Below are 12169 nucleotides of genomic sequence, written 5' to 3'. Positions count from 1 at the left end.
GATCATGAATAAGCTCAATAATATCGTAAGGATCATGAGATTCATAGACTTCTAGCATTTGTGGAAGCAAGGATATTATGGATATGACACAAAGGTTTATAGCAAAAGAATTATGCCTTAAGAAAGAAAGGGTTTAGCCTTAACATATCTTTCGGTTTCCTTGGTCACTTAAAGTTTATTCTTCTAAGCCCGCAAATCTACACATAAACCATTCATACTATCATTAGGCCCATTTTCACATGCTTATCTTAAGCCTTCAATTTAAATCCATTTAGAATCTGTCGAAATTCGAGCAGCATCTCCCCTGTTTATATGCCTAGCCCGAAATCACAATCCAATAACCAACAACACTAACAACAACAACAACAACAATACCAACATCACAACAACATTATCAACAACAATAGGCTCCATAAAACATCTCACACGATGTTTTCCAAGTTTCTCAACTAACCAACTTGTTATACGACTATTTAATAACATTTTCTCTCTGTAAATAAACTAAAATTAATATTAATAAGGAGAGATTCATTCCTTATTCTTGCTAGAGCAATAATATCTTTAATATTTACTTTGAATCCAAGCCAATTCCAATGCAATACAAAACTATAATCGCGACTACATGTTACCCGAACCTCGATTAACACTCCGTCACTTGAAATTACTCAAAATCCTCACTTTTATGTTGTATGTATGCTCCCTTATGTTGCTGAAATTTCTGGAATATTTGGAAAAAATTTGGTGGAGAAAAATGGGGGTTTTAACCCTTATATAGTGGGTTGAAGTTGGTGGCACTGTAGCACTGTAGCACCGTAGCAGTGTGCGACACTGCTTTGCCTGCCTAACTTGTAACGTCCATAATTCTTTACTCCGATGTCATATCGACGAGCGGTTTGTTGCGTTGGAAACTAGACTCGATGAACTTCATTTTAGGCTTTTCAAACACCTTAAAACTCCTAATATACCTGGAGATATACCCCTCCAAAGTTGACCCAAAATTCTATCCAAAATTCTACCAACTTTTTCCAAATTTTAGACAAATTTATTTTCTTCGATTTTCTTGGTCCCGAAGTCTCCCATAGCTTATTATATGAACTTAAACCCTCGTAACCATAAGGTTGGAACATATAATCTCATATATCCTTGAAGGTAACTCCAGTAACCGTACTTAAAACAACTATCACTACTTATAAATTTCAACGTACGAAACTACGGGGTGTAACATTCCCCCCCCCCCCCCCCCCCCCCCCCCTCAAAAACATTCGTCCTCGAATGTTGAAGTAGAGTTTGTTTAGAAGGGAATGTCGATATTGTTACCTGCATTTACTAGTATTTACTTTACTCACTTGCAGTCTTACCTGCTTATTTAAAAACTGCACTTATGTTAATTGCGCAGTTTATCCTTCTTCTTATCATTCAGAAATTCTTGTTCTCTTCGATCTCTGCATATCCTTCTTATGCTTCACAGATATTCTCGGCCTTTGTCTTAGTCACCAGCTTGTTCCTATCAAACGCGATATCTTTAATCATTTCCTTTGAGTTCTCCTTTTACTTTTAACCTTTGCCCGACTCTCACCTGATAAGTCTTTTCCCATAGTCTAGCGCACTTATCTGTTGTTTTGATTCATTAGTCAAGCGGGTCTCTTATGGATTTTGCCATAACTCAACCTCAGGAACTAGCTGAGGATTATTTCAAATTCATATAAGGAGACCGTACGTGTGGGACTCTTCAACAGATATACGTATTACTCATGTAAAATGCAAAGAAAAGTGCAAAGATATTATCATTAGTTTTACATGTCAAAAGATTTAAGCCAACTGGAAACTCACAAGTTCCAGTTTTCTTGTTAATAACTGTCTTTAAAAAAGTCGTTTTTATATTTGAAGAATATTTAAGTTTTTTTTTTGAAAGAAAAAGAGTAATGCCAAAGAGACTGGAATGAAGTTAATTATTCAATTGCCGACACTGGAAAAGCAGACATTTGTGTCCACATGACGGTGTATGATCGTGATAGTAAAGCCCCACCATTTACACTGCAAAACATGGACTTAATTATTTTATTAAGCTTTTCATAAAGTGATGTTAATATTTTTATTTTATGTATATGTGTATTGTGCTTATTGAATTTTTTTTAAACTTCTCATCGTGAGTTTGGATATAGAAGTTTTAGGTTTCCTGAAATACAGTTTATATATTTAAAAACTACTTACAAATATTATAAATTATAATAATCAACAACTTAAAATATTTAAAAGGCAGATAAAAAATTACAAATAAAGAAAAATTTGATGGACTCTTGAAATTTTGACTGTGTCACATAAAATGAGATGAAGAAAGTATTTTAATACGTTAATATCCAACTTATACAACAGTTTCCTTTAATTGAATTTTTAACATTGAACTTAGTAGATATAGAAAGTTCATATTTCTATTTACATATGAATTGATTGACTTACCACCAAAGATTATGGTGGGATAGATAGATAAATATCTCTGCTCTTAACTAGACTCAAGTTAATTTGAGCTCTGAAAATGAAAAAAATAATCTAAATTTACCACTTTTAAAAAATCTTATGCGACTAGAATTGTCGAAACCCCAAAATAAATGTCAAAATAGAGAGAAAAGTAAAAGAAAATGACAATTAATTGACTCTATAGCCTAATAAATGAAAGGTTTTTATTGTGGTTGGAATTGAGGAACGAGGGAAATGAAAAAGGACAAGAAGATATTGAACAACGACTGACATGACACTGAGAAGTTGAAAAAAATAGGGTGCGTGCATTATTCGGATTAAATAGAACTGAAAAGCGTTAAATGTCTTTAAATTATGCGAAATTGAAGAAAACTGCCCTCTGCCAATAGTTAGGTCCAAGAATATACCCTCGTCATTAATAGTTTAGTCTAAAAATATCTCTATCGTTACTTAAATTGATTTCAAAATGTCCTTTTTCTAATACACATTAATTTCTTTTCTTTTTAAACACATTCTTTTTCTAATAAAAGTATCATTTTTAAAGAACTCTTTCTTGTTTTTTTTTTAAATTTATTTAATTAAAAATATGGGAAGTAATCTTTTTCTTATTAATCTTGTTTTATCAACTAAAATAGAATAACCCCGCGTACCTTTTGAATTGATCATTGGTCATATGTAAAGAAGATCATAGTAACTCCATCATTCATTTTCATTTAGATAACGATTAAATTATTCTTAATAAAATAGAAAATTATTTTATTTCTTAGTCTTTTTGAATTGAAGCGGAATAAGCATTTAACTAATATCATTTTAACTATATGTAGGTTTTCCTCTACTAACTGATCTTCCACGACAAATTCAGGTTTTTCATATTTTTATGTCTATTAAATCATTTAATTTAACAAAATTAAGCGTTTTTGTTCTGCTGTTAACACAGGTAGCTAACAAAAGTCTCCATAATAACATCAAATAGTAGTAGTTTAATTTTGATATGATCAAATTGAATACTACAAAAGAAGTACATTCAACAACAATAGTACTTCATACAGACATACATACAGTAGCCTTCGTGCTAAACACATTGAACGCGCGTTATTCTCATCCACATACTTATACTCTATTAGATAGATAGATAGATAGATTGTTAACAATTTCTGGTACAAAAGCAACGGCGACGTAAGCCTTTGCATTTGCCATCAGGGAAGCCTTCAGAGTTGCAAACAGAAGCACAGTTGCTGCTTCTCGTACACAATCCTTTGAACCGTTGGCTCGCCGACTCGCAGGTCCTTGCCTCTGCAGGCCCCATCTCTACACGTAAAATTTGAGCGTTCAATTCAAAATCTTAAAGTAATTGCCAGAGCTAATGACAGAGTTTAGGGGGTACTAGAGGGACGAATTTCCTTCTTTTTATATATTGTAATATACAAGGTTAAATTGTGATGTAAATCTCGTTAGGTTCTTCATGCATTATCTTTTTATATTATAAACTCTTTAAAAAATCCTTACATAATCAATGAAGGACAAGTATATATTTTCTAGCATAAATTAAATAACTATTCTCTATGTTGTGACAGACTTTTTTTTAGTGTATCTAAAAAATCATGGTATTTTTTATTTAAAATAATTTAATCATATTTTACCTTTAATGACATTTAATTTTATAATTATACAAAATTTCGAATCCGATCAAACATCATCATGTAAATATGTTAGGGAGTATATGTGTAGACACTAGCTAGAAGTTTCATTTAGTACATGAGAAAGATCAATATCATTTTATTTACTAGTTCCAAAAGAGGGTATTTTCTTTAGCAAATCGGGAAGTGAGTTCACACCATCTTTTCTCACCAAGACATAATAAAAGAATTAGCCCATATATAAAACTATCTAAGCACATGGAGAACTTTTCGTAGGTGAAGAATCAGGGAAAAACTTGCCATAGCATTATTTCAAGTTATATAGACCGCAGTGTAACATTTTTTTTTACACTATCTGTTCGCTCAAAGGATATATTTACAAATAAATCCCTTTAAAATATAGAATTTATCATCTTGAAAATAAAACTAACTCCTATAATAGATAAAAATGATCTAACGTTCTATATAACTTAACCTTGTGATCAGGTTAGTAATATTGCGCTAAGTATACTCGTCTAAGATAAAGGGTTCAAACCAAGCTATCATAAATATATATGGTAAGAAAAAACTAGAAGAATTTTACCAGTGGCAAAGACAACCATAAGCAAGAGTAACACAGTTGCAAACAAACGCATTGAGCGCCCCATCATTTTTGTTTCACTCAAAGAAAATGGTGGGTATTAGAGCTGAAGATAAGAAAATAATTGTGAGGAGACTATGGTAGATATAGGGTTATATATAGGAATTTGTTCATCACACATACTTTAAATGTGAAATGAATGAGTGGTTGAGGAGAAAGGGGGGAGACTAGAAATATCTTGGTACCTATGGTCTTACATGGTCTTGCTAGTACTAATAATTGCTAAAGATGTCCTTTTCATTTTATTTTATGTGTCTTATTTTGATTGTGCATGTTTGAGAATATAAAAAATGAATTTTGTGATTGAAAGGGTATGTAAATCTACACAAAATAGATTGTGCATAAAACATTAAATATAAAATTTACAATCGTCTCCTTGTAGTGGAAGCAGAAAAACTGATTGAACGTGACTAAAACATGTGTTCAAGACTTGTCCAGAATTCATTTACAGATCTGAAATATATCACATTCTGCTATGTCCCTTGATAGTGAATTCAACAACCATGATGTAACCAAATCATTAAATCTGTTCCATGGTTGATATTCATTGGAATCCAGATCTGGTGCAATGTATGCACCTATTATAAAAACAATTTTGTCTTAGCAGATAGGGCAATATGGACAGTCCTCTTCCACCCATAATATACTCTTCCATCAAATGGATTGTTTGTCAAAGTCATTCCTGGAGCATCAGAGCTCTGAGAACCAGTAGGAGTAGTTTCCTGATTAGTGTTATTAGGCATAGTTGTAAACGAATATGAATTTGATGAAGGAGATTATTAATGCTTTTGCTCTAATACCATGAAAAATTAAATGCACACCCCAGAACAAGAAATCCCCTTCTTTGCTAATTGTTAGTATTAATTCTTCACTTGATTCAAATTTTCTTGAGTTTGCCTAATCTGAAATTGCGATTTATTTATAATAATACTCATAATTGTTGATTTGGAAAACCAAATGTGTATCTTTACTAAGATTGTATGTAAACACAACTGTGTAATTATTCAGATAAGAATTACAGTGTAGTAATTACACAACATAGCAAATCCAAACTAATCAATATCTATATATAATATAAAGCTAGGCATAGATAAGGTGACGTGACATCTCTCTATGGCCAAGGATTGTATTTATCTTTTTTCTCATTTTTTGACAATTTTTTCTATTTGTCTATTTTCTTATTGTAAAAGAATAAATAAATGAGTCAATTACTTCTTCTCCATTCAATCCTATTCTTTAACGTACAAATTTAAATGTCTCAAAATTTACTACTCCACTCATTCCTATTTTTATTGTAACGAAATTTACTACACCACGCAGACAAATAAATGATGAAAGTTCAATTTTCAAAACCTTTCGTTTTCTATAACTCATGTCTTTTTGTTTTCCGTACTTGAAGAAAAAGGTGGTCTTGGATGCTTATAAGAAGACTCTGCCAAAGAGTGTTGAGTGGAGTGAGTCATGCCAACCGTAAACAGTAATAGCAACTCAGAGCTATTGTCACACCCCACCCTTGGTAAGGCGTGACTGGCACCCGGCACCCTACGGAAACCGAGTGAACCAATTTATAACTTGCATCCTTATTGTCTCGAATGGTAAAAAATACGACTAAAGGCTAAATATGAACATAATATAATGCATAAATATATGTGCAATGGGCTACGATGCCAACATAACTACCGACACAACATAACTAAGCCATACACCGGAACTGTCTGCAAAGCCTCTATGAATATGACTGAAATATACAAGTCGGGACAGGGCCCCCGACATACCCTTAACGCAATTCATATATATATATAGACTTAGGCTCGGCAATGCTCCAGGAAGAAGTGGAGTCACCAAACGTAACTGGTACCTAAAGGCAGCCTACGGTGGAAGATCCTCGTCTCGTCTATTTGCACCTGCGGGCATGAACGCAGCGTCCACAAGAAGGGACGTCAGTACGAACAATGTACTGAGTATGTAAGGCATGGATAGTAACATGATATAAAAACAATGATAGCAAAAGATAAGGTGAGTAATTATACCTCGTACACTTTCTCAGACCTCTGTCACGTAAATTAACTTGTCTATAGGAAAAAAAAAACATTTCATACCCATCTATACACAATATACACACACAATTGCATTCACATACATTTACTATACATACATCTATCATATCCGTACCCGGCCTGTCGGGACTCGATGTTATCCGTACCCGGGCCTTTCGGGACTCGGTGTGATCTATACTCGGCCCTGTCGGGACTCGGTGTTATCCGTACCCCGCCCTTTCGGGACTCGGTGTCATCCGTACCCGGCCCTTTCGGGACTCGGTGTCATCCGTACCCGGCCCTTTCGAGACTCGATGTTGTCCCCAACTAATCAGTGGGAGTGCAATGCATACATACATATGTATATAAACATAAAAAATACATAAATGAAATCAACATCATAATTAGCATTATCATTATCACTATATCATTCCTTGAAGGATCAACCATCGTAAGATGAAATCGATAATTTCATGAGAGTATCGAGAATCATGAACTTAGATAGCATTAGAAATAGAATCGTCATTGCTATATCTCACCTCGAAAGGAGAAGTATTATGAGGTGAGATCAATCACAAAGAATAGTCTCAAGATCATGAATAAGCTCAATAATATCATAAGGATCATGAGATTCATAGGCTTCTATCATTTGTGGAAGCAAGGATATTATGGATATGGCACAAAGGTTTATAACAAAAGAATTATGCCTTAAGAAAGAAAGGGTTTAGCCTTAACATACCTTTCGGTTTCCTTAGTCGCTTAACGTTTATTCTTCTAAGCCCGCAAATCTACACATAAACCATTCATACTATCATTAGGCCCATTTTCACATGCTTATCTTAAGCCTTCAATTTAAATCCATTTAGAATCTGCCGAAATTCGGGCAGCATCTCCCCTGTTTATATGCCTAGCCTGAAATCACAATCCAATAACCAACAACAACAACAACAATACCAACATCACAACAACATTATCAACACCAATAGGCTCCATAAAACATCTCACACGATGTTTTCCAAGTTTCTCAACTAACCAACTTGTTATACGACTATTTAATAACTTTATCTCCGTAAATAAACTGAAATTAATATTAATAAGGAGAGATTCATTACTTATTCTTGCTAGAGCAGCAATATCTTCAATATTTACTTTGAATCCAAGCCAATTCCAACGCAAGACAAAACTATAATCGTGACTACATGTTACCCGAACCTCGATTAATAATCTGTTACTTGAAATTATTCAAAATCCTCACTTTTATGTTGTATGTATGCTCCCTTATGTTGCTGAAATTTTTGGAATATTTGGAAAAAATTTGGTGGAGAAAAATGGGGGTTTTAACCCTTATATAGTGGGTTGAAGTTGGTGGCACTGTAGCACCGTAGCAGTGCGCGATACTGCTTTGCCCACCTAACTTGTAACATCCATAATTCTCTACTCCGACGTCTTATCGACGAGCGGTTTGTTGCGTTAGAAACTAGACTCGATGAACTTCATTTTAGGATTTTAAAACACCTTAAAACTCCTAATATACCTAGAGATATACCCCTCCAAAGTTGACCCAAAATTCTGCCAACTTTTTCCAAATTTTTGACAAATTTATTTTCTTCGATTTGCTTGGTCCCGGAGTCTCCCATAGCTTATTATATGAACTTAAACCTTCGTAACCATAAGTTTGGCACATATAATCTCATATATCCTTGAAGGTAACTCCAGTAACCGTACTTAAAACAACTATCACTACTTATAAATTTCAACGTACGAAACTACGGGGTGTAACATTCCCCCCCCCCCCCTCAAAAAAATTCGTCCTCGAATGTTGAAGTAGGGTTTGTTTAGAAGGGAATGTCGATATTCTTACCTACATTTACTAGTATTTACTTTACTCACTTGCAGTCTTACCTGCTTATTTAAAAACTGCACTTATGTGAATTGCGCAGTTTATCCTTCTTCTTATCATTCAGAAATTCTTGTTCTCTTCGATCTCCGCATATCCTTCTTATGCGTCACAGATATTCCCGGCCTTTGTCTTAGTCACTAGCTTGTTCCCATCAAACACGATATCTTTAATCATTTCCTTTGAGTTCTCCTTTTACTCTTAACCTTCGCCCGACTCTCACCTGATAAGTCTTTTCCCATATTCTAGCGCACTTATCTGTTGTTTTGATTCATTAATCAAGAGGGTCTCTTGATTCCTTAAACGTTCGTCTCCTCTATTTATATCCATGAATCTTTTTCTTGCGATCTTATCTCCGTCTACTTTCATAATTTCTCCTTGCATTTCCTTAGCTCATCTTTCTTCATAGCTCTCTATTACTTTTCGATTGCCCCATTGTCGGGTGCCATAATTCCTCCAATACCTTATCTAGTCAATCCTTGTCGGGTGCCCCATCTTCCTTTATTTATATTGGTTTAGGTTTATTTACGGAGGAAAAGTTATTAAATGATCGTGTAATGAATTTGTTGGTTTGACAGCTATATATGTTTTGAGCTTAGATCTTGTTGAGACAATATGAATCAACCAAGGAAAAAACCTGATGACTAATCTATCTACATATATCAAAATTCTACCTGTGAGTGTAGTGTTGCCTTGCCAGAAGATGAGTCCAAAAAATTTGGGTGTATCAAGAATATTAGAGGCATTCAAGGCTAAAGAGTAATAGGCAACACAGATTTTATGTTGATACACATGAAAATATTTCTTGTGCTTGGAGAAATTATCTTCTTAGTATTGCCAACTGTTTTTTGTTTTTCACTTTGCCTATTTATTGTATCATACGGCATAATGAAATTAGGAACATATCGTTTGTCTTATGATGCCTCACAATCAGGGGCAGATCTAGAAGCCGGAGGATGTTCACCCGAACTTCCTGTTTGCAACAAATTTTGATATGCGAAAAATAAACTGCAACCACAAACAAAAAATGAAGAAACCAGAATATTTTATTCATAAAGAGTGCGGATACAATTCTATTTATTCCCTTGATTATTCTCTCCTAAAATTTCTTCATAATTCGAGGGTCGTTAGTAGCTTATTTCTCGAACGTATGATGATATGGATTTGGATATGTGGACGTTCTTGATATGTATTTGATCTCCATGAAAGGATATTGTGGATTTTCTTGAAATCTTCTTGAAGTATTTGGTTGTCAAGAAATATTCGGCCACATATTGACCTCTTTTTGAATACCCATGAGTTTATGGGGTATCTTTGAGATATTCATCTCTTTGTAAATACCCAAGAGTTTATGAGATATTTGAGATACCCTTTTAAGGCAATATGTGCCCCCTTATATAGGGTAAGCTAGGATTTAGGATAGAGTAGCCTCCAAGAAACCTAACACATATTGGGCTCAACTGTAGAGTCCAACAAAATTTCGATGCCTACACTCCCTCAGCAAAAAAATAGATTATATATATAACGTGATTTTGTTTTTAATTTTTATGTACATATATATATATATATATATATATATATATTTTGAATCCCTGAACATAAGACTAGAGGCTGGCTTTGTAGTTTAAGGGATTCAAAATTCACCTTGAGATTCAAAAGATTGAGTGTTTTTGCAAAGAATTATTTTTCATAAATGGTTTTTTCAAATAAATAAATGAAAAAAAAAAAAAAGAGTCGCTCAGTGTATTAGAAGGTGTATATACATGTCCTAGTACTAGGAAGGACATTTATCTTTTTCTCATCTTTTATCTTCTTCCCCTATATTTTAGCTTATTTTAAAGAACCTAAAAATAATCTAAAAAAACTATAAGTTATTATTATTAAGAGGTGCAGTACTCAATTCCAAAGGACAAAACTATTATAAATTCGCTAAAATCTTGAAAAAGTTGTATTTTAACTTTTGTAGTACTAAAAGTTGTGTTAAATTCTTTTACTAATAGATTCTTTTTTTTTTTTTTTTTTTTTGCTTAAATACCAATAGATTCTCGAAAAAGAGACAAATAATTCAAATTTTACAGTGAAGGGTACATATAAACAACTTAACGTGTGAGTTTAGAATGTTCTAAGCAATTCGCCAAGTTCCTTTATTTTTGTTCTTCATCCTCTCCTTTTTATAGGGTTAATTAAGTTTTATATATAACATGAAGTTTCTCTGTCTTTTATGACTTATTTATGTATATGAAATTTACCTCTTCTATCTCCATCAGATTATTTTAAAAAATTCATTCTCAAATTTTATAACTGCGTGAAGCGCGAAAAAATTTACTAGTTATAAGATAATTCTCAAAAGAATCGCTTTTCTTTCTTTTTATGCATTAAAAAAATTAAGTTGAATAGCATGTTTCAGACTGACGTTTATTCAATTTAAATTTTAAAACCAAATAATAGCAAGCAATAACAATATAGCCAGTATAATCCCATCAGGTGGGTTTAAAACCAAATAATGTTTATAAAGGTAGAATCCCTTGTATGAAATTAGGACCTTTCACATTTCGAAAACTAATTAGGTCATCAAAATTTCATGAAAACTAACTGCACAAAGCTCGTGAAATAACTCTATACTCACGTCTTTTGCAACTTTAATTTATTTATGCCTTAGTTTTTTTTTTTTTAATGGAATAGATCAAAAAGTTTCAGAACTTCTTAGCTGAATTAATTTCTTAAACGGTTATCCCAAGTTATTCTCTCATTCCAAATTACTGTAGTGATTCTCGAGAGTCTATTTGCTAATTTTCTTAGCTAAATTGGATTATATAAGCACTGGAAAATGATCATATAAGCGCTCTTAAGTTTAAAAGTAGGTGTGAAGTTGTCCTATATATACTTTTTATACATATTAAATCCTATAAATTTATCAGAATAAAGCATTTTTGTTCTCGTGCTAACACTATTGAAATAAGTGACAATCTCATCTAAAAGCTTAAACTATTAGACGAGATGGTCAAATACTTCAACATGGTATCAGAGCAGGCAGAGGTCGTGAGATCGAATCTCATCAGTACTCCATTATCAAAAAGAATTTCAACGTGCTTGGCACATAAAAAAAAAAAAAAATCAGGCCCACACGTAAGGGGCTTGTTGAGAATATAATTAAATAAATAAAAATGTGTTCTCGCTAACCATTTAAACTTTTAGATGAGATGTTCACACACGTCAACAAACAGTGTTAGCTTAAAAAAAGTCTCCATAGGAACAACAAATACAAGTACTCTGTATGTCCCTATTTATGTGACGCTTTTTTCTTTTTAGTCAGTTTCAAATAAAATGACAACAATATACACTCTATAATCCCACAAGTAGGGTCTGAGGCGGGTAGAGTGTACGCAGACCTTACCCCTTAGCTCAAAAAGAATGACACCTTTTTTTATTTAGTAACAGTTTAACTTTAATGTATCCATTTACTCTTAATGAAATGATTTATAGC

At 33.2% G+C, this 12169-nt stretch overlaps 1 protein-coding gene across 1 annotated transcript; it reads right to left on the bottom strand.

Annotated features, from left to right (window-relative positions):
- Window positions 1–3435: 3435 nt before the first annotated feature.
- Window positions 3436–4854, bottom strand: LOC132625864 (defensin-like protein). Its single transcript, XM_060340458.1, has 2 exons — window positions 4696–4854; window positions 3436–3783 (listed from the first exon to the last, which is right to left on the bottom strand). Exons 1-2 carry the CDS (start codon window positions 4760–4762, stop codon window positions 3620–3622), a joined length of 231 nt encoding a protein of 76 aa, XP_060196441.1. The 5' UTR covers window positions 4763–4854; the 3' UTR covers window positions 3436–3619.
- Window positions 4855–12169: the final 7315 nt, after the last annotated feature.

Source organism: Lycium barbarum, chromosome 2 (genome assembly GCF_019175385.1).
Source record: "Lycium barbarum isolate Lr01 chromosome 2, ASM1917538v2, whole genome shotgun sequence".
Taxonomy (NCBI): domain Eukaryota; kingdom Viridiplantae; phylum Streptophyta; class Magnoliopsida; order Solanales; family Solanaceae; genus Lycium; species Lycium barbarum.
The sequence above is the reverse complement of the archived record's forward strand: the minus strand, read 5'-3'. Positions and strand labels throughout refer to the sequence as shown.